Source organism: Moschus berezovskii, chromosome 24 (genome assembly GCF_049115385.1).
Source record: "Moschus berezovskii isolate FMDL1 chromosome 24, NW_MosBer_1.0, whole genome shotgun sequence".
In the NCBI taxonomy this organism is placed as follows: domain Eukaryota; kingdom Metazoa; phylum Chordata; class Mammalia; order Artiodactyla; family Moschidae; genus Moschus; species Moschus berezovskii.
The window spans coordinates 32,162,377-32,188,682 of NC_142483.1; the positions used below are offsets into that span (position 1 = coordinate 32,162,377).

The 26,306-nt window shown below is 39.9% G+C and overlaps 1 protein-coding gene across 1 annotated transcript in view; it reads left to right on the top strand.

The window, feature by feature from the left end:
* Positions 1 to 481: 481 nt before the first annotated feature.
* The window catches only part of PPP4R2 (protein phosphatase 4 regulatory subunit 2), a 56,302-nt gene continuing 30,477 nt past the window's right edge, over positions 482 to 26,306 (top strand). Inside the window, exons 1-2 of the mRNA XM_055414334.2 lie at positions 482 to 756; positions 1,704 to 1,785. Coding sequence (XP_055270309.1) covers positions 723 to 756; positions 1,704 to 1,785 — 116 coding nt within the window. The 5' untranslated portion in view covers positions 482 to 722. The remainder of the gene's footprint in view (positions 757 to 1,703; positions 1,786 to 26,306) is intronic.

Here is a 26,306-nt window from a genome sequence, read left to right on the forward strand (position 1 = left end):
TCCATTGCTTAAACTTCTCATGCTTTTGCTGCGTTCATTCCTTCTTTTCAAGGCTGGGCCGTTGAGGTGCTTCGGGTTCAGGCAGGGAGTTAATTTTGTCACGATTATTAATACTGAGTTTTTTTTTTTTTAATGCGTGTTCTGTGTGTATACAGTCTCACTTAATTTTCACAGCACCGTAAAGAGTGGTTCATACTACTCCCATCATTGTACAGTTGGGGAAAGGGAGGCTCAGAGGGACTCATTAAATTGCTCAAGGTCACATAGCTAGCAAACAGCAGGGATGCACACTCTTTGCGCCCCGCAGCCTCGACCACTCCGCCTCCAGTGTGGTGCAGGCAGCTCCGGCCAACGCCAGGGCGAGGCGGGGCGGCCCTGCCGGGTCGGGGGCTGGCCGCGGCGCACGCCTCCGCCGCGCACGCGCTCTGGGCGCCGGGTCCGGCCGCGCCGCGGGCGCGAGGACGGCAGCGAGGAGCGTGCGCGCGGTGACGTGCCGGGCGCCATGTTGGAGGGCTGGTGGTAGCGGCTCGGGGAGGTGCTCGCTCTTTCGGTCTCGCTCTCTCGCTCGCTTCCCCCGGCTCCCTTCGGTGCCCCCCCCGAATCGCCTGCGTGCCGGAGTGTGTGCGAGGGAGGGGGAGGGCGTCGGGGGGGTGGGGGGAGGCCTTCCGGTCCCCGGGAGACCCGCGGAAGGAGGCGGAGGCTGCGAGGGACTCCGGGAAGCCATGGACGTCGAGAGGCTGCAGGAGGCGCTGAAAGGTGGGGGTGGCTGCCCCCTCTCCCTCCCTCCCCGCCGCCCGCGGCCGCCTCTCCGCGCCCTCCGGGCGAGTGGCTCCGCGGGCCCCGGCGGGGAGGGCGCGCGCCCCCGGCTCCCATCCCCCTCCCGCGTCCCCGCGGGCCGCGAGCCCCGTGGGCAGCTCCCTCCCGCCCGGCCCCGGGCTTTGTGTCGGCCGCCGGCGTCTGCGCTGGGGGAGGGGAGTCGCGAAGCCCTCGAGGGGGCCGGCCCCTCTCCCACTCCCCGTGGACGTTTCGTGGGTCCGCAGCCCCCTCGCCGGCAGGCTTCGTTCTCTGTCAGCCGCCTGCACACCGGACTTCGAGGGGAGAGAAAAAGTGAAAGGTTTCGGGGCGGGGGGTAGTGGGGGCGGCAGACCAACTTTCAAGTGTCTCTGGAGGCCCTTTTTTCAGAGCTTTGGAGTCCCCTTCCACGCGTCCCGATTCTGAAGTGGTCGCCTTCCCCGCTCCGAATTGCTCGCCATCCGAGCAACAGGCTTGAGAACTTAGAATACCGTGATTTCAGCGTTTTGAGAATTAGACGTTGATACCAAGGATCATTGGTTGATGACTGCAGGAGGGAGCTGGTATTTCATATAACGCAGATTTATGAACCTCACGTAAACAGTTTTGGGGGAGTTGGGATCTGGGGTTTGTATTTTAACAGGACTTTGACATGCCTCCCCCGGACTGCATTAAGGATGGTTGGTGGAGAAGTGCCCCCTTTAGGAAGGGTCTCGTTATCTGTGAAGAGTGACATTTGAAGTTGGAGAGTCAGGTGGAATTTATTTGAGAGGCTTTTAAATTAAAAAAAAAACAAAAAACTTTTTTACTGTGAGGAATGACTGGAGAGGAAAGTTTGTTTTTAAAGGTCATTGGAAATGGTTGGTGGACCTTGAGAAATACTAATAACTTTTCTTTCTTCCCTTATCTAGATTTTGAGAAGAGGGGGAAAAAGGAAGTTTGTCCGGTCCTGGATCAGTTTCTTTGTCATGTAGCCAAGACTGGAGAAACAATGTGAGTTGAAAACATGTAATCGTATTCATAAACCTGTGTGTCCTTCAGAATCGCTTAGGAAAGGGACAGAATGTATTTCTAAAGCATTTCAGATGCTTTAGACTGAAGCATCCTTCTGTCTAAATTGTACAAGCCCCATATTTAAAGCATTTACTTAGTGTATATGCTTCATTCACTTCACACCGTGCTCTGTAATGAATTTTTAAATTTTGTTAAAATTTATGCTTTTGCACATTTAGAATGTATTAGTCTAGAACAGCCAGAGAAAGAATGCATGTTCCATTGTGACTCTTTTTGGCCATAACAGGCGGGCTTATTTCCAGAATACTGTGGCTTTGATTCTATTTAAGATTCTTTTTTTTTTTGGTGGTATTTTCTCATATTGTCCTGTATCCAACCTTTTGTTGTCATTTATATACGTGGGTGCTGGAAGTGTCACTTCTGTTTATTCTCTTGGGCACTCAGAGTGATCATCTGACAAATTCCAGATGCTACAGTCTTGACTGTCCTGTAAACTTTCTAGGATAGCTAACTTGTTAGCATATGCTCAGCATTTTATTAGGCTTGATTCCAAATGTTGTGAATCTGGAACTTATACTGTGAAGTTAAGACTGTTTTCAAAGGAACATTTATGAATCTAAAACTTACACTGTGAAGTTAAGATTGTTTTCAAAGTAACATATCGTTTCATTTTGTGTAGTGTGTTTTTCAGGAGTTGTTTTCATTCTCGGGCTGTTTATTTGTAGAGAGCAGTGTAGATTTGGTGACTGATTTGTAGTCTTGTCTTTGTGTAGGGGTAGGGAGCAGGAAGGGGAGAGGTTTTGGAAGGTGCTGTGTTAAAAAGTGGGGTTTTTAAAAATTCTTTTTGAGGCCTAATAAGAGTGTAAGCTTTAGCAATTATGTAATGTATCCTTTATTTGGCTTTATTAGCAAATGTTCATTTCTTACAAGATTTGCTTGTGGTTGCAGCATAGTCTCCTGATAACTAGCCTGCTTTTAAATGAGCGGGGGGGAACCTCTTTAATGGTCATACCAACAAACTGAAACTCCTTGGTGCTTATTAAAATTACCAGTCACCTTAGGAATTTGACTGATGCGTTCAATCTTAAGTTTATACTTACTGCCTTAAGAAAATGGAACTCTTCAGAATTAAAAAGTAATTTTTGCTTCTGCGTTATAGTCTCTTAGAACATCTTGATTTAAAAAAAATTGATGCTGAATCACTAATTTGTATTAATTGTTAGTTGGTCCTAACATATCTCTACAATATCAGGAGGAAAAGCGTTTTACTTCAGAGTTTTAATAAACAAGATTGTGTGAAGTTAAATACTTAAAACCTGTTTCTAGGTCTGTGCAGATTGCCTTCCCTTTTTGATATACTGCATTGTCTGTAACTGTATAAATAGTTGAAAGTTTCTTCAAGGAAGCTTTTTAATATCCTGTTTGACTGGATCACCAAGTGGCTAGGGAAATTTAACCTGATTTTTCTGGACAATTATTTATCTAATAGAGGACTTTAGAAGATCGTCTGTTGTCCCATCCCTGTCCACACTCCTCTCCCTCCCCCCCAATCTCTAGGTCTTACTGTTTTTCTATTAAAACGGCTGGTGTTGTTAGATTCTTTATGGATTTTGGAAGATATTTTTACATTTATGACTCAGACAGTGTTTTTACATTTAGTTTTATTTAGCCTTTGGTTTTTTAATCAGTTTGAGCATGTCTTAACTTTTGATATGGAAATTTGCAGTTTCAGTCATCATTTATGGTTAAACTGAGCTTTGTCTAACTTCTAAGATTGTCGATAGAATGACAATCTAAAGGATAGCAGTTCAGATCTTTTTGATGTTTTAGTATAGGTGGGTTTCTTAAGATAAGAATTCCTGGGTTTTTTCCTCTCATTTCTGATTTTAGAAAATAAGTTTATTCAGTAATGCCTTTTTTAAAAAAACACTTCATTTATTGAAAACAGCTTCATTTATTGAACTATATAACTTGGTAAATTTGACATCTGCACTTAAGAAACTATCACCGCATTTCAGATGGAGACTATATAAACATTACTCCCAGAAGTTTTCTCTTGCCCTTTGTTACCTGTCTTCCATGTGTGTGCTCTCATCCCCTCAGGTAGATTAGTTAGCATGTTCTGAAATTGTATGTAAATGGAATCATACAGTGTATTCTTTGCCTTTTAACTTTTTTTTTTTATTGGAGGATAATTGCTTTATATCTGCCTTTTTTTACTCAGGGTAACTTAAGATGACTGCATGTCCAGAAATCAATAATTCATTCCTTTTTCTTTTTGAGTAGTATTCTTTGCATTCATATCCTAGAGGTTTTGGTTCATTCACTTGTTGACGGACATTCGCATTATTTCCGGGTTTTTTATTTAAAAAAAAAAAACAACTACGAACATTTGTGTATGTGTCTTTGTATGCATTCTTTTCTCTTGGATAACAATCCGTCTACGAGTGGAATGGTATGGTATGTGTATGTTTAGCTTTAGAAACTGCCAAACTGTTTCCTAGAGTGATTGTACCAGTTTACTTTTCCACTAGTATTAGGGGAGTTCAAATCAGTTTCTCCACATCCTTTCCAACACTTACTATGATCAGTCTTTCTCATGTCAGGTATTCTAATAGGTGCCTATTGTATAGTGATTGTAATTTGTATTTGCCTAATTACTAATGATATTGAGTGTCTTTTCAAGTGTTTATCTGCTGTTTGTGTATATTTAGTAAGTTGATGCTTCACATCTTTGCCCATTTTAAAATGGAGTTTTTTGATTTCTTACTGGATTTTGAGAATTCTTCTATGCTTTCTAGTTTACTCATTGTTTCCTCAAGTTGTTTTTTCTTTTCTGGATCTTTGCTGTATTCTATTGCTTCATTTTCTGAGTTTCTCTGACTTGCATCATTTTTCTCATGTTTTTAGCTCTTTTTGAAATAGTATATGGTTTTGATCAAGTCTTTCTAGCTCTGCTTCACTGTCTTAACGGATGTTATTCTGCTCCTTATTCTCGTTTTCTCTAACAACAGTTTCATCTCTGATTTGACCTTGATATTTTTCTGTCTTGCATTTTTATATAAAAGTTTTCCTGAACTTTAAGTGGCAGTCATGGTTCAGAGTAGCTGTTTTAACTTCACAGAGCTCTCTCATTGTTTTTGTGAAGTGTTAGACCATGGAGCTTGCTTTCTGAAATTTCTGGGTTTTGTTTTGTTTTTATTTGGAGCTTCTGTTTCCTTTATCTTGTCTCTTTCTCTTGTGTGTGGGGTCTCCTCTGGATGGGAGCTCTGGTGGGTCACTTTCAAGAGCGCATGGGAACAAGACTTTGTCCTTTTCAGCTCTTGTTGGAGGTTTTTCTATTCATTTATTACTGGAGTAATGGGTATTTCAGTTTCAGCTGTTCTCAGATTGACCTGCCGTGATTTCTTGTGAACAACTGTTGGCTGTTTTGTGTTTCTCCTATTTGTAGCCCTTTCAGATACAGTATGACTTCCTCTTGTATTTTACAGATCCTTACAATGTACAGGTCTTCTGACTGTGAGTTTTTCCTCATTAACTTATTTTTGGGGGGTTGTGAAATAACCTTGTTCAGGTAGGTTTGTTGTAAATGTTTTTGCTTATTGGTTTTGGGTTTTGCTGTCTACTTAACGTCTGAGATAAGGGGTTTTGGAGAGATGAAAAATTCTAGCACCTCTGCCATCCTTTTAGAATTACGCTATTTAGGAGAACTTTGTAAGTCAGTCCCTGTTAAGTTAGTTTCTTCACCTATAAGATGGGGATAATAATAGTACTGCATAGCAGAAGTACATCATACATGGAAAACTTAGAAAACCAAACGCTACTTGGTAAAGTGTTAACATTATTTGTTTACTCAGTAAATAGTAGTTGTTAATTGTGTTGATATTGCTTATATTGAGTCTGCTATTTTCCCTCCTTGCAGTTTCAAGCTCTTTGTGTTTATTAATTTTGACATATCACTAAGAAAATTGCAGTTATGTTACTTTAAATAACAGTTGAGATGTGCATTATTATAAATAAAATCTCCTTAAGTTCATGAAGCTGCTAAATCCTTCTCTGGCTTTCTTTAGGAGGGAATTTTGTCTAGTATAGTGTTGGACACTTGGAATGTTGTTTCTAAAATGTCAGTTTCACATACTACCTTTGGGATTTTTGCCACATCCTAGCATCTGTATAATTATTTATTTTTAGGTTAGGTTACTTTTTTCTTCAGATTTTTTTAAGATGGAAAAATACTACAGATAGAGGTTAAGTCTTCATTTTGCCCCTCCCCAGAAGTATAATCAATATGTTAATTTCTTCCTATTAATCTAGTGAGAAATAAGTCTGAAATCAGTGGTTTGTTGAATTAGTTACCTCTTTCTGCATCTTTTTAAAATCTGTAAATCATAGAGTATTGATTACTATTGATTACCCATGTGCCATCTAAATTCCTGTCCCGTGCCATTATCACAGTGGTACACAGAGGAACCACAGTAGATTTTCAGTAAATAAAGTTAAGTGGATGCCCTTTTGCTTTTAAATATTTTAGTAACTGCAGTGATTAAGATGGGAACATGAAGAAAATTATATTGTTTTCCTTTGTTTCATCACGTCAAACCTGTACAGTATCTAATGCGTGATGCCCTCGAAGCTAGAGGTGCCAACTTTGTTTTCTGACTGGAATTAACTTCAACTCTTCAATCGTTTGGGTGTACAAATGAGTTCATATTTTCCATGTTTAGTTCAAATTTTTACTGGTAGCTGGCTAGTCCCCTAATTTCATGAGAGTTGCTGCTGCTGCTAAGTCACTTCAGTCGTGTCCGACTCTGTGTGACCCCATAGACGGAAGCCCACCAGGCTCCCCCGTCCCTGGGATTCTCCAGACAAGAACACTGGAGTGGGTTGCCATTTCCTTCTCCAATGCATGAAAGTGAAAAGTGAAAGTGAAGTCGCTCACTCACGTCCGACCCATAGCGACCCCACGGACTGCAGCCTACCAGGCTCCTCCATCCATGGGATTTTCTAGGCTAGAGTACTGGAGTGGCTTGCCATTGCCTTCTCCGTTAGCATGTGGTAATGTCATTCTTGAGAGTCCCTTGTACTGCAAGGAGATCCAACCAGTCCATTCTAAAGGAGATCAATCCTGGGTGTTCATTGGAAGGACTGATGCTGAGGCTGAAACTGCAATACTTTGGCCACCTCATGAGACGAGTTGACTCACTGGAAATGACTCTGATGCTGGGAAAGGTTGGGGCGGGAGGAGAAGGGGACGACAGAGAATGAGATGGCTGGATGGCATCGCCGACTCTGGACATGGGTTTGAGTGAGCTCCGGGAGTTGGTGATGGACAGGGAGGCCTGGCGTGCTGTGATTCATGGGGTCGCAGAGAGTCGGACACGACTGAGCGACTGAACTGAACTGAATGTCATTCTTGGAAGGAGCATGGCTTGATTATGAATTTAGGTTAACAGCGTGTCTGTGTGATTTAGGACTGATCATTTGTGAACCTGTTTCTGCACTTGAAAAATGAGGTTTATACCATGTAGTTGCCTCAGATATTATGAGGATGTGAATAAATGAAAATATGTAACTATAGATAGTAAAATTGGGGAAAGAATAAAAATTACTATTGTCTATGTGTTGAGCTTAAGTAGAGTGCATTTGGCTCATGAAACAAGTCTGAGGTACTTAATCTTGTAGAAAGAGCTCTGGTTTGAGAGTCAGGAGAGCAACAGACCTGGGTTTGAATTCCCATCTCTATCACTTAGTCTGTCACCAAGGCAGGCTGACTGACTGCTTGATGCCTTAATTTCCTTATAGTAAATATAGGTAGTGAAGTAAATCTACCTCAGGGGATGTTGTGGTGATTCACTGGGTTTATACTTTGTAAGTGTTTAACATGGTCCCTGGTGCACAGTGACAACCCTCTCCTCCCTTCCACTACTGTTTTAGTTTCCAGTAAGTTAAATACAATGAGCCACATTTCCTTCAGACATTGAACGAAGAGCTTAGAAAAGGTGATTTCCAAGTTTCCTTCCATTTCAGAAGCCTTGTAGGAGTTTACATTATGGCAGCAGTTACCAGGGTGGTATTGCAGTAACAGTGATTAAGGGTGGGGCATAATCATAGTGGTTGCTGTTAAATGTCTGCCAGTGAAGATGTTAACTGTTGGGGGTATGTTGCGTAGGTTAGTAGTTTGAAGACAATTAAAAAAAAATGAGGATCACTTGTCTGTACTTGGATGAGAGACACCAGTCAGTGTTATCACTAGCTCATGAGAGCCACAGAGGGGTTCCCGTAATGTCTATCTTAGTGGCGCTTACAAGTGTGCGTTTTATCTGCATCCAGAGATCTTCTTTGTGCCTGCCAATGAACGTGAATTCATAATGCTTATGGATTATTGGGAAGCCTGTCACCAACTTCACGTGGTTTCAAAACATCACCTTAGTAAGAAGATAAGGAATTTATGGTCCAGTAAGAAGAAAAGGAATTTATGGTTCACAGACTACAATAATTTCCCTCTGTTTTGTGGACTATTGATCTTTTACCTTTTTGATATGGGAGTTTATTGGGATGGAAGGGTGAGTGAGTGTTCATGTTTGTGTCTGCCTACCTAAACCAGTCCATTCTAAAGGAGATCAATCCTGGGTGTTCATTGGACGGACTGATGCTAAAGCTGAAACTCCAATACTTTGGCCACCTCATGCGACGAGTTGACTCACTGGAAAAGGCTCTGATGCTGGGAAAGGTTGGGGGCCAGAGGAGAAGGGAACGACCGAGAATGAGATGGCTAGATGGCATCACCGACACTGGACATGAGTTTGAGTGAACTCTGGGAGTTGGTGATGGACAGGGAGGCCTGGCGTGCTGTGATTCATGGGGTCGCGGAGAGTTGGATACGACTGAGCGACTGAACTGAACTGAACCTAAATCAGTTTTAAGCATCAGCAGAAAAATATAAATCACTTACCAAAACAGTATAGACAGTTGAAGAGGAGAATATCAGCTGTTATTTAATTTAATACTTATGCCTGTGAAAGCTTTATATTTTAAAATACTTGGTGAACGTGAGAACTGTTAGATCTTCATTTTTGCTAGACCTTCGGACGTGTTCAGTTGCTCATTTTTGTTTTCTTTGGTTTCACCCATTTTATGTATGCTATTTATATAAAAAGCAGTCCTTTTCATATATCAGGCTGTCTGGGTTTGACAGTCCTTATACCACCCTCCTAACTCTGTTCCTACCAAAATAGATTGACTAGTACTGAGAGCATACGCCATTGATTGTAAAGTGTATGAGAGCTGATTTAAGTCTCAATTAGTAAAAAATAAAATTAAATTAAAAAAATAATAGTAATAATGTGCCATATAATAAATAACATGTCATATATGTGGTAGTTCAAGTAGGGATTCTATTGTTACAACTTAACAGTTTGACTTTGTGGCGAGGTGCGGGTGGTGGATAGCTTTATTGAGACACTCTACTGTAGAGTAAAAGACACTTGGAGCTGTTTTATGTCACGGTATCTCTGTTGTCTCTGTGCTTAAATCGCCTTGATTCTAGATTAGCAGGCTGTTCTGGTTTCATTATAAGCTGTTTCAATGACCGTGATGGAGTAAGTTAGTCACCTAAACCCTCTTTTGCTCTGTTCCCCAGCTGAAAATATGACTAATAACACTTAGGTCACAGAGTTCTTATGAAATACCAGGCATTCAACAACCACCAGGTCCAGTACCAAAATAAGGAACAATTGGGGCTTCCCTTGTAGCTCAGTTGGTAAAGAATCTGCCTACAAGGCAGGAGACCCAGGTTCGATTCCTGGGTTGGGACGATCCCCTGGAGAAGGAAATGGCAACCCACTCCAGTATTCTTGCCTGGAGAATCTCATGGACTGTAGCCTGCCAGGCTCCTCTGTCCATGGGGTCGCAAGAGTTGGACACAACTTAGCTACTAAACCAGGCATTCAACAAATCATAGATTGTTTGTGTACTGTGATATAAAAAATAAAAATGAGTAGTAAAAATGACAATACCAGTTTTGATACCTAAAAGTTTTTGTAGCTTACTGTAATGAAATCCTAGGAATGAAAACATACTGACTAGTAATGTGATCTCAGTTTTCTAATCTCATCAAGCTTATTTATACTTGTGACTGAGCTAATTGTTTTGCTTGTCAGAATTTGGCTTCAGCTATTACATTTTTCTTCCTTCCTATAGGCAGGTCTGACTTAGACTCTCTCAGATGTGCATACCTGTACTTGTACTGTCTCCTTATTTGTCTGAGCTACCTGCAGGAAGTGAGGCCTTTTTAGTATTTTGACTCTTAAGTCTAATTCTTTAATGTTATTGTTTGTTGTATGTGGTTCTGGTTAGTATGCCTACCTAGTTAGAGTCTTTGATTAATTTTGAGGTGGTGAGTCAGAAAACTTGGGAGTAGAATTTTCACATAAGAACTTCTATTTCAGGTTTTGGGTTGTTTTTTTTTCTTCCTAAAAGGTGTAGCTTTAATGAACATTTATTTTATGCCAGACACTATCAAATGTTTAAAATGCTTGCCCTAATTTAATCTTCACTATTACTCTCTGAAGTAGGTATCTCCTTTTTAAAATAAGGATACCAAGGGTTTCAGAACTTAAATAGTTTTATGATGGTGCAACTGGTGAGTGACAGAATTGGGATTTAAATTTAGGCATTCTGATTTCAGACGGTAAAGAATCCGCCTGTAACATGTGAGACCTGGGTTCGATCCCTGGGTTGGGAAGATCCCCTGGAGGAGAGCATGGCAACCCACTCCAGTAGTCTTGCCTGGAGAATCCCCATGGACAGAGGAGCCTGGGGGCCTACAGTCCACAGGGTCTCAAAAAGTCAGACACAACTGAGGGACTAAGCACAGCACAGCACATTCTGACTTCAGATTCTCCCATAACCTGTACTTTATATCACTTGGCGCTTGTTCAGCAGTCTTCTCGCATCTGAGAGTCCTTACAGAACTACTTAGAATTTGAAGCTGCACATTTGGTAGGAATCTATTATCACTGTTATTTTTGTAATTTCTGAGACTTTTATCCTGTTTACCCAAGCCAGACCCCACATACCTGTCCAGCCCTCCTTTCCTTGTGCTATATTGATATGATCACCTAAGGCACTGACAGTGCAGATAGTTTCCTGGGGAAGGGGATTGTGGCAAGTATGGGGAAGGTGTCTTGGTGGTTTGGTCATAAGTTGTGTCCAGCTCTTAGAACCTCAGGGACTAGAGGCTCCTCTGTCTGTGGGATTTCTCAGGCAAGAATACTGGAGTGGGTTATCATTTCCTTCTCCAAGAAAAACTATTAGGGGATATTGATTGAAAGAGTTAGTAAGGTAGGTGACTTGATGTACCCTAACATTTGTAATTTTGATCATTTTCCAGTGACATTAAATGCTGAAACTTTTCAATAACTGTAATTTTGCAGAGGTATGAATTTGAAGCATGTAGGTAGTGAAACTGATGTACTTTCAGCTGTAATGTATAAGCCTCTTTAATGTATGCATCTTGGATTTGTTATTCTCAAATACCCAAAAATCTCAGCTTATTTACAGGTAATGAAATGAGAAAATACATACTATACAAGAATTTGAAGTTAGAGAGATTTAAGAGGTTTTATGCTTCCTTGGTAGCTCAGATGGTAAAGAGTCCACCTGCAATGCAGGAGATGCTGGTTTGATTTCTGGGCTGGGAAGATCCGCTGGAAAAGGAATAGGCGACCCTCTCCAGTATTCTTGGGCTTCCCTGGTGGATCAGCTGGTAAAGAATCCGCCTGGGAGACTTGGGTTTGACCCCTGAGTTCGGAAGATCCCCTGGAGAAGGGACTGGCTACAGACTCCAGTATTTTGGCCTGGAGAATTCCATGGACTGACTGTATAGTCCATGGGATCACAAAGTGTTAGATATGACTGAGCAACTTTCACTTTTTTCAAGAGGTTTTGCATGTGTGTATGTAGTTTTTGCACTGTTGTGTATTGTTGGGAAGGAGGGTGAGATAGCTTTTTGTTAACAACAAAATATTTCTACTCAGAATTGTTTGTACTAAAGTGAATTTAATATTTCTGGAGATGGTTTTATTCTGGTCTTATTTTAAGGGTACTGACCATGAGGATTCCAAGGTAACTTTTGAGATTGTGGTCTTTTTTTCTCCAAGTGGTTCTTTAACTGGAGACTGGTCCACCTTTTCTAGGGCCTTTGCACATTAGAATATTTCTGCAAAGAGTAATATTGAAGTGGGTGAATATGGCCTGGTTTTCTGTTATCACCTGTGAAGACTGTTGGTGAACCCTGGGTTTTCCTGTTAATAGGCTGTTGTAAGACAATTTTGTCCTAACTGTTCATATTAGAGGGTTCATGGGTATACCTTGTTACCTTTTCATCCGCTTTTCTGATAAATGTTGTCTCTGGCATTTGGTTTTGCTATCTTAGTTGCTCTAGCATTTGGCAGAAGTGAATGCCACAACTAGAATTTGGCCACTTTATTAATCTTTTTTCTTGTTTGAATTTGGCCACGTTAAAAAATTCTAAAATGTTTGGTGAGTATATGGACAAGTGATAAATATTAATACTTGTAGAACTTTCAGTGTTTCTAAAAGTATCTTAAATCTGGGGACTATCACATATATGCTTTTTAATTTTATATCTCCATACTGGTTAACAAGTTTGGTTAGAATAACTGCATTTTGAGTTTAATGGATCACGTAATTTAATTATTGTTTCTATAATATGAAAAAAAATTCATGTGCAAAGATTATGGAAATTAATACTCCTTTAGAGAAGCCTGTCTAGTTTTAAAAGCTTTTAAAATAAAAATGCTCACAGGAATAAAGAAAACTCAAACTATATTGTTAACCCATTTTGTGTATATTCTTAATAGATTTTTTTAATGCGTGTATGTGTATATGTTCTTTTAAAAAACTTGATACCAAATTCTGCAGTTTGGTTTTTGTTACTTGCTGTATTTATATATCTTTTAACAAAACACATCACTGATTTTTTTGGGGTTGCATAGTATTCCATTCTTTGACTCTATTTAACATCCTTTTTGATGGTCTTAAAGGATTGTTTACAGTTAAAACAATTAAAATGATGCTTCAGTGAGCATAATTATGTTGGCACAGATGCAAGGATGGGGTTTATGGGTTGGAGTTTATGTGCATTATTGCCTTGATAGATAATGCCAGCTGGCCTTCAAAAAAATTTTTTTTTCATTCCAATCCCAAAGAAAGGCACTGCCAAAGAACGCTCAAACTATTGCATAATTGCACTCATCTCACATGCTAGCAAGGTAATGCTCAAAATTCTCCACGCCCGGCTTCCACAGTACATGAACTGTGAACTTCCAGATGTTCAAGCTGGATTTAGAAAAGGCAGAGGAACCAGAGATCAAATTGCCAACATCTGTTATATCATAGAAAAAGCAAGAGAATACCAGAAAAACATCTATTTCTGCTTTATTGATTGCACCAAAGGCTTTGACTGTGTAGTTCACAACAAACTGTGGAAAATTCTTAAAGAGATGGGAATACCAAACCACCTGACCTGCTTCCTGAGAAATCTGTATGCAGGTCAAGAAGCAACAGTTAGAACGGGACATGGAACAACAGATTGGTTCCAAATCGGGAAAGGAGTATGTCAAGGCTGTATATTGTCACCCTGCTTATTTAACTTATATGCAGAGGACATCATGAGAAATGCTGGGTTGGATGAAGCACAAGCTGGATACAAGATTGCTGAAAGAAATATCAATAACTTCACATACGCAGATGACACCACCCTTGTGGCAGAAAGCAAAGAAGAACTAAAGAACCTCTTGATGAAAGTGAAAGAGGAGAGTGAAAAAGTTGGCTTAAAGCTCAACATTCAGGAAATGAAGATCATGGCATCCGGTCCCATCACTTCATGGCAAATAGATGGGGAAACAATGGAAACATGAGAGGCTTTATTTTTGGGGGCTCCAAAATCATTACAGATGGTGACTGCAGCCATGAAATTAAAAGATGCTTGTTCCTTGGGAGAAAAGCTGTGACCAACCTAGACAGCATATTAAGAAGCAGAGACATTACTTTGCCAACAAAGGTCCATCTAGTCAAAGCTATGGTTTTTCCAGTAGTCATGTATGGATATGAGAGTTGGACTGTAAAGAAAGCTGAGTGCCAAAGAATTGATGCTTTTGAACTGTGGTGTTGAAGAAGACTCTTGAGAGTCCCTTGGACTGCAAGGCGATCCAACCAGTCCATCCTAAAGGAAATCGGTCCTGACTATTCATTGGAAGGACTGATGTTGAAGCTGAAACTCCAGTACTTGGCTACCTCATGCAAATAACTGACTCATTTGAAAATACCCTGATGCTTGGAAAGATTGAAGGAAGGAGGATAAGGGGACGACAGAGGATGAGATGGTTGGATGGCATCACCGGCTCTACGGACATGAGTTTGGGTAAACTCTGGGAGTTGGTGATGGACAGGGAGGCCTGGCGTACTGCATTCGATGGGGTCGCAAAGAGTCAGATACAACTGAGCGACTGAACTGAACTGTATACAGACAGTATAGCAGAGTTACCCGTACAGTGTCAGTACTGAGCATTATTAGGCTTTTAAGTATGAAAATCTGATAGATGAAAAGTGTTACCTCATTTTAATGTGCTTTCCTTTCTTTTACCCCAGGATCTTTCCATTTGTTTATTGCTTTTTGTTGTTTTCTGTTTCCCTCGTGATTTGTCCATTTGTTTTCAGTTTTTTTGCTAGATTTTTAATTTTAAAATAATAGAGTAACTTGATAAAGTTGGTTTTAAATAAGGTATGCTTCTATTGTATTAGGAATAATTTGAGTTTAAAACAGTCTCATGATGGTCTGAACTGTATCGGAAAAGGTGGTCTTTGTTTTAATGGTTAGATGGAATTATTTCTGGCATGTATCTGTCTTTTTTCTCCCATTCCTGAGACAGGTAGTCATATTTATTTGTCAGTAAAAGAAACTTGAAATACAGAGGTATGAACAATGTCTTTAATTTTTATGACTGTATTTGAAATTTTGTTGTGGTAAATCCAGCCTACCCCACCACCATGTGGTCCTTGTTTCAGTTCAGTTCAGTCACTCAGTCGTGTCCGACTCTCTGCGACCCCATGAATCACGGCACGCCAGGCCTCCCTGTCCATCACCAACTCCCGGAGTTCACTGTTTATTTATTTGTAAATAATCCTAAACAACCAGTTAGAAAAAGCTACATTCTGCCCTTAGGTTGACTGAATACTGAGAGCATGCTGGGACCTCAAAATGCCATGAAGTCCTAGTCAAGCAGAAGAAGTGAAAATACTCCCCAACCCAAAATGGACATCTCTTAAAGATTGTTTTCTACTATCTTAAAATTAGTTTTGAATAAATACGTACTTTTATTTAAATAAAAACAAAGATCATGGCATCTGGTCCCATAATTTCATGGGAAATAGATGGAAAAACAGTGGAAACAGTGTCAGATTTTATTTTTTTGGGCTCCAAAATCATTGAGGATGCTGATTGCAGCCAGGAAATTAAAAGACGCTTACTCCTTGGAAGGAAAGTTAAGACCAACCTAGATAGCATATTAAAAAGCAGAGACATTACTTTGCCAACCAAGGTCCATCTAGTCAAGGCTATGGTTTTTCCCGTGGCCATGTATGGATGTGAGAGTTGGGACTGTGAAGAAAGCTGATCACCGAAGAATTGATGCTTTTGAACTGTGGTGTTGGAGAAGACTCTTGAGAGTCCCTTGTACTGCAAGGAGATCCAACCAGTCCATTCTAAAGGAGATCAATCCTGGGTGTTCCTTGGAAGGACTGATGCTAAAGCTGAAACTGCAATACTTTGGCCACCTCACGTGATGAGTTGACTCACTGGAAAAGACTGATGCTGGGAAAGGTTGAGGGCGGGAGGAGAAGGGGACGACAGAGAATGAGATGGCTGGATGGCATCACTGACTCTGTGCACATGAGTTTGAGTGAACTCCGGGAGTTGGTGATGGACAGGGAGGCTGGGCGTGCTGTGATTAATGGGGTTGCAGAGAGTCAGACACGACTGAGTGACTGAACTGAACTGAAAATACTTAGTGTTTAAGTAAAAGTAATTGAAGATGTGTGAGATTTTTGAGATGTGGGATTTATCTCCAAGTTTGCATTTAATGATGTAGTTTATTTCACTTTCCTTTTCAATTTACTTCATAACTGTTCTCAGCCAGCGGTAACAACATCTGGAGACATTTTTGGTTGTTATAAATGAAGGGTGCAGCTGGCATCAGGATACAGTGTGTGCCAAGAGTGCTCCAGTGCACGGGATAACACCCAACAGCAAAGGGTTATCAAACCCAAAATATCAGTAGTGCTGAGGTTGAAAGATTTTGCTTCATAGAAAAAGCATACGTTAAGCTTTAAGAAGTCTCTGATAGTTTTGTTCTGTGACCTGTGAAATAAAAATATTGATGTGTATGATAAGACCATCAAGGTCTTCAACCAAGGCTTCTTAGTTTTATCTTTTAGGATTCTGTTGATACCTGCGAAACTTAGAAAAGTCTAATTTTGAGAAAGAAATACACTTATACAAGATTTGATAGTTTTAAGTGTTCTCTTTCCTGATTTTCAGTTAAGAAGAAAGTCCAAAATACTTTGCTTTTTGTCTAATCAGATATTGTCTAGAACTCTTTCTCCTTGCTGGTTATACTCACAACAGTCTTGACGTTAGATTTTTTGGGGTTTTCCCACCAAGCAATTCTAAGTCTCCTACAATTGAGTTGTTACATATTGTATTCAGAGTTAGCATCAGATCTCCATGTTAAGGGCTTAGTCCCACAGTACTGCCCCCTACCCCCACCACCTTCAGACCAGTCACAACTCCAGGTTGTTATACCTGTGTTTCTGAACAACAGGCTAAAAATCAGAGGTTTCTATAACCCCTTTCTCGGATTCTGTTAATTAGCTAGAGTGGCTCACAGAACTCAGGAAAACTGTTTACTATCTAGGTTACTGGTTTATTAATATTACACAGGATATTAAAGGTTATGAATGAATAGCCAGATGAAGAGATACATGCGGTGAGGTCCAGAAAGGTTCTGAGCAGATGAGATGCTTGTGGAGTTTGGGGTGCACCACCCTCCCAGCATGTGGATACATTCTTGTTCACCAATTCAGACCAAGATTCACCAGTTCAGCTCTCTGAACCCCATAGATTATAGATGTTTATTGGGGTTTTATCAACTGGGCATGATTGATGATTAATTCCACTTTTAGCTTCTCTCCAGAGAATGACGGTGGGAAGTGGGACTGAAAGTTTCAAGCTTCTAATCATGACTTGATGTTTTTGGTGACCAGTCCCCATTTAGGAACCTATCAAGAGTCAGTCACCTTAAGAGAATAAAAGACTTTTTTATCACCCAGGAAATTCCAAGGAATTTTGTAGCTCTGTGGGAGGCACTGAGACCAGAGACTAAATATTAGAACAAAAGATTCTCCTTAGAACCTTCATTTTCAAGGGTTTCAGGAGCTCTTAGGATCTAGGAGCAGAGACCAGTATGCATATTTCTTTATTACTTCACAAATACATCCGTTAACTAGCTTCATTGGACCATTTCTTATATGTGTAGGGAAGAGAAAGAACCTTTAATTTCTCACTTTGTGGATGGAGTAACAGCTTGGTATCTTAATTAATTGCTCTGTATGTACCTAATCTGTATCCGTCCATGAACTCTGCTGACTGGTAGTGTGGCTGCTGTGTGCATCTCACAGAATCACAGGCCACTGCACAACCGGCCGGTACACCAGTGGAACATTAGTGCTGACAGTGTGACTGCTTCTCTCCCTCCAAAGGAGTTAGCTGCCCTCGCCACCCTTGCTTACTGCCTTTGAAACGGAAGGATTAAATTGAGCCTGAAACAGGTGAGAGAGATTGGCTTTCTATCATTTTTCAGATTTAACTGCGTGTTTAAGTGGAAGCATTCTTCATTACACATGGTTTTCACAATCAGTCTGACAAGGTCATAGAAATTGGAAGTACAAATTAGGTCTACCAAAACTGTGCGTTTTAATGTAATTATTAATACTACTTCATTAAATATGATACACATGGTAAACTAGTCAGAACACCAGGTGTACAGATGGAGACCAGGACTGTTCTAACTGGGATATATGGTCACTCTTTTCTGTTTCGTTTGACTCTTCCCTTGTATTACTAGTTTGTATCATTCTTTCTTAAACTTTTATCCTGTTAGTTTGACCGATACTGTTTTTGTCTTTAAAATTGTTTTCTTGATCTGAGCTCTATTTACTTTCCCAATCTTGTCTCTTGCCACCATATATAACTTTGCCAAGTGATTTGCAGTTCACTGAGTATGCAGGGCTCTGTTTTGCTAGCATTACATTCTAACATCTTTCTGTCATCATCTTTGCCTCTGACATTTTTCTTCATGGGATAACTTCAGCTTGTCCTTAAAATGTTCAGCCAGATCCATTCAAGTGTATACGAATCTACTGAAAAGCTGTCTCAGATCTCCTTTTCTCCATACAAACTACCATATTTCTGATATGCATTGATTGTATTTTCTGTTTGTTTCTGTTTGTGGTTCTGTAGGCTTTGATGGGGCTGAAATTGCCTTGCTCAAAATGTGGTGCAATGTAGGAGCTGGATTAAACATGAGAATAGAAAAATTAAAATTTGTCTTCATCTGTTAAATATTTTAAAATATTTAGAAAACATTACTGGTATCAGCATTTTGAGTGTTGTGTGTGTGAAAATTCTGAGACTGCTTGCTTGCTTTCTTCCCTTTGAGTTTTTCTGTGTCCAGATTCTATTTATCCTTTGTCAGTTTTGCTTGTTTCTAAGCCTCCCTAGTTTTGTTTTGTTTTGTTTTAGCTGGAGGATAATTGCTTTACAATGTTACGGTGATCTCTGCCATACATCAACGTGAATCAATCATAATTATATATATGTAAGAGGCCTGGCGTGCTGTGATTCATGGGGTTGCAAAGAGTCGGACACGAGTGAGCAACTGAACTGAATTGATAATTATATATGAGCCTCCCTCCCTTTCCCCATCCTACCTCTCCCTAAATGTTAAACAAGATAGTAATCTTGCTTTTCTGAAGTCTCCATTGTACCATTTTCTCCTCTGTATGGCAATTTTAATATAAATATTACTTCTTCTACCAAGCTAGGCCCTTTGAGGCCATAATTTGTTTTTTGATCATTATATCCTTCAGTATCCTGTTTCCTTCAAAACAGTAGCTTTGCTGTTTTAGCTTGGGCTACTGTAAGAAAATACCGTAGCCTGGGTGACGTAAAGAACAAATTATTTTCTCACAGTTACAGAGGCTGGAAGTTTGAGATCACAGTGCCAGCATGGTTGGGTTCTGGTGAGAACCTCTCTTCCTGTCTTGCCCGAGGCCAGCTTCTTGCTGAGTCCTTGCAGAGATGGGGTGGGACCTGGGGAGGGCCACTCTCCTGCCTGCCTTCCATAACTGCCCCCCCCCAATTTCTTCTAATAAAAGCAGTAGTCTCATTAGGAGGCTCTGACTCTCAGGACCTCATTTATGCTTAATTGTCTCCCAAAGGTCTTATCCTCAACTACCATCACATTGTGGGCTAGAGGCTTCAGTATAAGAAATTTGGGTGGACACAAACACAGTCCAAAAGATTTGTCAATGCTTTGTATGTCTGTCTTTTTATATTTACAGATTACATTCAGGTATGGATTGTTTTATGCAGTTGTATTCTTAAAGTTTTGATGTTAATTGAGTTTTATGAAGTAAATATTTTAGGTGTACACTGCTAACAAGGAAGTGGGAAGGAAAGGGGCTGGGATTTATTGGATGCATGCTGTGTGAGAGTAAATGCATGTTATGTGACGTTTTATATAAAATGCTGTTATGAAGTTTTCTGAATGCAGAGGGTTGCCTTGCTATGTACTATTCTCCAGGTTAGTGTTTGTGTAATTTCTGTGTATCGGATACCTTAGAATGCACTGGTGAGTATGCAAACCATAGTCCCTTGTAATATTTATTATCTTAGTGTTATATTCATTTACTATTTTTTAAAAACATTTAGTTTGGCTGTGCTGGGTCTTAAATACAGGATCTTGTGGCATATGGGATCTAGTTCCCTGACAAGGGGACAAACCTGGGTCCTCTGCATTGGAAGCATAGAGTCCCAGCCACTGGACCACCAGGGAAGTCCCTCATTTAATGTTTTGCTCACCACTATTATCTGTATTTGCCAGTATCAACTATGTTAACGTCATCTTTAAAGTTAGGACTAGGGGATGCTTATAAATGTAGTTCCTTAAGAGAGTAAGTTGACCCTTAAGTCAGCGTATGCTATAAGCATATGTTACAAGCTTAAGACAGAGAGTTCAACTAAAAATAAGTATCATGTTTGATACACATTTCTGTTTTTAAATTTTGGAGGGGTGAAAACTTTAGGGTCAAATAATACTAGCTTCATAATGTGTGAAGTGCTGAAGAGCTTGATTAGATTCAGTTCAGTCACTCAGTCGTGTCCGACTCTTTGCAACCCCATGAATCACAGCACGCCTGGCCTCCCTGTCCATCACCAACTCCCGGAGTTCACTCAGACTCATGTCCATCGAGTCATTGATGCCATCCAGCCATCTCACTCTCTGTCGTCCCCTTCTCCTCCCGCCCCCAATCCTTCCCAGTATGAGTCTTTTCCAGTGAGTCAACTCATCGCATGAGGTGGCCAAAGTACTGCTTAGCGTCCGTCCTTCCAATGAACACCCAGGATTGATCTCCTTTAGAATGGACTGGTTGGATCTCCTTGCAGTCCAAGGGACTCTCAAGAGTCTTCTCCAGCACCACAGTTCAAAAGCATCAATTCTTCGGCGATCAGCTTTCTTCAAAGTCCCAACTCTCATATCCATACATGACCACTGGAAAAAGTCATAGCCTTGACCAGACGGACCTTTGTTGGCAAAGTAATGTCTCTGCTTTTTAATATACTATCTAGGTTGGTCATAACTTTCCTTCCAAGGAGTAAGCGTCTTTTAATTTCATGGCTGCAATCAGCATCCACAGTGATTTTGGAGCCCAAAAAAATAAAGTCTGACACTGTTTCCACTGTTTTTCCATCTATTTCCCATGAAGTGATGGGACCAGATGCCATGATCTTCATTTTCTGAATGTTGAGCTTCAAGCCAACCTTTTCACTCTCCTCTTTCACTTTCATCAAGAGACTTTTGAGTTCCTCTTCACTTTCTGTCATAATGGTGGTGTCATCTGCCTTTCTGAGGTTATTGATATTTCTCCCGGCAATCTTGATTCCAGCTTGTGCTTCTTCCAGCCCAGCGTTCCTCATGATGTATTCTGCATATAAGTTAAATAAGCAAGGTGACAATATACAGCCTTGACGTACTCCTTTTTCTACTTGGAACCAGTCTGTTGTTCCATGTCCAGTTCTGACTCTTGCTTCCTGACCTGCATACAGGTTTCTCAAGAGGCACGTCAGGTGGTCTGGTATTCCCATCTCTTTCAGAATGTTTCACAGTTTATTGTGATCCATACAGTCAAAGGCTTTGGCATAGTCAATGAAGCAGAAATAGATGTTTTTCTGGAACTCTCTTGCTTTCTCCATGATCCAGCAGATGTTGCCAATTTGATCTCTGGTTCCTCTGCCTTTTCTAAAACCTGCTTGAACATCTGGAAGTTCACGGTTCACATATTGCTGAAGCCTGTCTTGGAGAATTTTGAGCATGACTTTACTAGCGTGTGAGATGAGTGCAATTGTGCGGTAGTTTGAGCATTCTTTGGCATTGTCTTTTTTTGGGATTGGAATGAAGACTGACCTTTTCCAGTCCTGTGGCCACTGCTGAGTTTTCCAGATTTGGTGGCATATTGATTGCAGCACTTTCACAGCATCATGTTTCAAGATTTGAAATAGCTCAACTGGAATTCCATCACCTCCACTAGCTTTGATTAGATTAGCTGGGAATAAAATCGAAATTGCTTCAAGTTTTTGCTTTTTTAATTTTTTTCTGCTATGTATCAACATAAGTTCCATATAGTCCTCAAAATTTTCGCATAATTATAAATTTTTAAAAATAAAAATTTAATCCTAGAATCTCTTTGATACCTAAAAAGACATCTTAAAATTAAACTTCTGTAGATGTTTCTCATCAGCATGTTTTTTCCCACATTTTAAATATCTCAGAAATTGATTCTTTCAAACATCAGTAGTGTCCTGCTGCTGCTGCTGAGTCGCTTCAGTCATGTCTGATTCTGTGCGACCCCATAGATGGCAGTCCACCAGGCTCCCCCGTCCCTGGGATTCTCCAGGCAAGAACACTGGTGTCCTAGATTTCTTAAAATAATAGAGTCTTACAGTTGCTCCTGATTTATATCCGAATAATACAGGGTTGTTAGCTCTTTGAAGGTTTAGAAAAAGCATATATTTAAGTGTTTTGGACCAGTAGTACAGACAGTTTGGAAGAATTATTTTGAAAGAAAGGCTTCTAAGTTTACGTGTTAGTAGATTGAGTTAAGTGTTGGCATGTTTCAAGTAAGAAATGGTTTTAAACATTTTAAGAATAAGTTGCTTTTTTATTTGGTTGGTATTCTTTAAAGTTCAGGTTGGTATGAGGATTTGTGTATAAAATTATTTGCGGTTGTTTTTAAAACATTTATAATTGAACTGTATAAAAACCTTCAAATTATAGAAACACGTAAATGGAATGAAGTTTTCCAAAAGTGCTAATTTTTAAAATTATTTGGTGTTAGTGTGAAGCATGGTTTTGAGAAATGTGGCCGAATATTTAAAATGTGTTTTTGTTTTTTTTAAATTATAAAAGTAGGGAAGTGTACCTTATTTAAAACAATTTGAACAATGCAGTCTTTGATAACAAAGAAGTGAAAAGTCACCCTCATTCTATGCTCCTAAATATGCTTACATTTATATGCTCTCAGTAAAACAAAAAAGAAAGAATTTAGGAAGTAGTTTTCAAAAAAGGAAAAAAAAAGTCATCAGAAAAAACTTAAGTCTGCTTGAGCAGACCTTTGTATTCTGAGGAATTCAAATCAAGATTTTCAGGCATACTTGAAATGCCAGTAGCCCTTTACAAATATAATTGCTTTTTAGTTTTCAGTTTGAATGTTTTTATTTCTGAATTCCCAGAATGAGTTTCACCATTCATCACTTAATTTTTCTAAATTTGTAATTTCACTGACTATAAGCAATTATACGTTTTATACTTTTTAAAAGGTGAAAAGTTCACATTGAAAAAAAGTTTTGTGGATATGTTTGGCTGATATGCATGATCTTTAGTCTTTCAAATTCATAAATACATTTATAAATTCAGATCTAATTTCTTATGTAGGAGAATCAAGCTTCAGGGCTGATACAGGAGCATTTATGTGTTTTGAAGTCCTGCAGTATTTATACTGGAAAAAGAGAAAATTCACCAAACTGTAGTCAGTGTTGGAGTTCTAATAAAGAAGAAAATAGCTGTAAAATGATGTGTCATAAGGAGAGTATCAGTGTGTATAACATGCCAGATCTTTGACATTCTGGAGTTACACACAAAGAAATTTAAAACCCAAATTCTCTGAATCCTGTGGGTATTCTGCTAGACCGAATGTTCAAATGGCTCATTTGGGAAGGCACAAGCAGGCTTAAGTTAATTTACTAGTGTCACACCATTTAAATAATAAAATGTTAAATAAAATTGTAATTTGAAAATTTGGAAGAGGCTTTTTTCCAGAGCTCAGATTTCTGCTTAAAACTAGAGTATTAAAGATTTAATTTTGAAGGAATCTTTAGCATTTTGAAAGCATCAGATTTATTTTAAACTTTTTGCTTGGCAGCAACACAGAGTGATTTTGTTTTATGTAAGCCCAAAAGGAAATGAGAAGAGAAGGAAAGATTTATTGGAAGAATATTGAGGTAGCGCTTGGAATCAAAGCTTAAGCTGTATCTCCAAGCCAGTGTGATAGGGTGCTTCAGGGTATCAGCACTAGAAGTTGCTGGACACTTTTTTTTTTTAGTTGCCATCCAAAGGGGTGATTTAGCTCCAATAAATTCCTTTTCCTCACTGTTTAACATTCCTGGGCTAGAATATCAGTTGGCCTACCCCAGGATAAATTCTCTTTTAGAAAGGGATCAGGTGGTGTGGTCAGGGAAACAGCTGGAGGTCCATCCTTGTATTTGTATTTTGGTATATGCTATATATGTACCCGTATCTACTGCTGCTGCTGCTAAGTTACTTCAGTTGTGTCCGACTCTGTGCGACCCCATAGACGACAGCCCACCATGCTCCGCTGTCCCTGGGATTCTCCAGGCAAGAACACTGGAGTGGGTTGCCGTTTTCTTCTCCAATGCATGAAAGTGAAAAGTGAAAGTGAAGTCGCTCAGTTGTGTCTGACTCTTAGTGACCCCATGGACTGCAGCCTTCCAGGCTCCTCTCCATCCATGGGATTTTCCAGGCAAGAGTACTGGAGTCGGTTGCCATTGCCTTCTCCGATACGTATCTACAGTACCCCCAAATTCATCATACAGGTGAAGTGTATGACTAATATTATCTCACTGTTGTTATAACTGACTGACTTGTCAGCAGGAAATTCTTGACTTTTAAGGATTTAAGTAGAGTTTGCACTAACCCCTATTCTATTGAGAAATTCAACATTCTTAATAACCTATCTGAATTGCTGGAATGCATAATTATACTTTAAAGCTTTTAGCTAAGTTAGTATCAAAGTGTTTTTATGATAAAGACAGTTCCCTCCTAAAAGAGAAATTGTGTTACATGTTTCTTAGCTTCCTAAGATTCCTAACCTGATCTTGTAAGGACATAAAACTAGAGATCATGGTCTGAGGCAAAATATAATAGTTATTTTAAGGGAGCAATAAATGTTTTGGGAGTAGCAGAGTCAGAGGTTGACTTCCGGCAAGGAGAATTAGGAATGGCTTCATGGTGTGAGAGACAGGCTTAGTCCAGTTGAAAGGAACAGTGAACGAAGGAGTGATAAGGAAAAGTGCAGGGCTATGAAGGTAGATTTGGGGTAGTTTGGAGGTGAAAGTCGATCACTTTCAAGTCGTGTCTGACTCTTTGTGACACCATGGACTATACAGTCCATGGAATTCCCTAGGCCAGAATTCTGGAGTGGGTAGCCTGTCCCTTCTCCAGCAGGTTGTCTCAACCCAGAAATCGAACCAGGGTCTCCTGTATTGCAGGCGGATTCTTTACCAACTGAGCTATCAGGGAAGCCCATAGATCAGGAGTATCTTGCTATTACATCGAATTTTGTATTTAGAAAGAATTCACAAGTTACTGATGATTTGGGGGCAAGGGAGAGAGAGCTTTGCCTTGTGGAGCTGAAGGCTTAATTCAGGGAAGTTAGGGCAGTCACTTAGGAGGCTGTTATAGGAATTTAAGCTGGAGGAAGTGAGAACTTGAAATAGGGTAGTGTTAGTGTGAGTGGACATGAGGAATAACAGATCACACCAGGTTATGGTTTTGTGTTTTTTTAGATATTGTCTATCCGTTACTCCTGTCTTGTTTGAATTTCTGTATAGGCTTTTAGTTTTCTAACTGGAGTTTTTATTTGCCCTTTTTAGTCTGTCTAATCTATGCTGTTAGCAGTGATTGTGCTACAGTATAAATATCTTCTTCCCATAATTAAAATCCTTATACCTCTTCCCCTTTACTAGCGTTAGTTGCTCAGTCATGTCCGACTGTTTGCAACCCCATGGCCTGTAGCCTGCCAGGGTCTTCTGTCTTTGGGATTTTCCAGGCAAGAATACTGGAGTGGGTTGATATTTCCTCCTCCAGGGGATCTTCCCAACCCAGGGATCCAACCCAGGTCTCCTACATTACAGGCAGATCCTTTATTGTCTGAGCCACCAGGGACGCCAAGATAATTATAATGATATTTAAAATGTATGTGATTATGTCTTTACTTGACCCCCAGTTTGCTTCCCCCCTCTTTCCTAACTACTCACAGTTCTGTGGTAGATCACACTTTATCGCCTTGGTGCCTATGCCCATATTGTTTCCTCTCTCTGGAATAAAGACCTTTCTCTTCCTTTTTTGCTCATCTTTTAAGGGGTTGGAAAATTTTCCTTGACCCTGGGTTACGTGTGTCTTTGTCCATTATGGTACCTCATGATTGCTTCTATCGTTGTGTTTTTGGTTATTTTACTATTTTTTGTTTATATTGTGAACTTCTTGAAGGCAAGTACACTTTTTTTTTTTTTTAATAATCCTTCCCCACGACAGGGTAGCTTAGAAATGCATGTTTGCATAGGTTTTTGTGTGTGTTTGTTTTGGTTTTGCTTATACTTTTCCTGTTACTAGGTGTATTGACTTCTTAACAAGGGTATGGATTCTGAAGCCTAAATGCCTGTGTTGAAATTTTGACTCTACTACTTAACTAGCTATACAACCATGGGCAGGTTGTTTAACCACTTTATTTCTTAGTTGCTTTATTGATAATAAAATGGGTGAAATAATACTACTTAACTCATG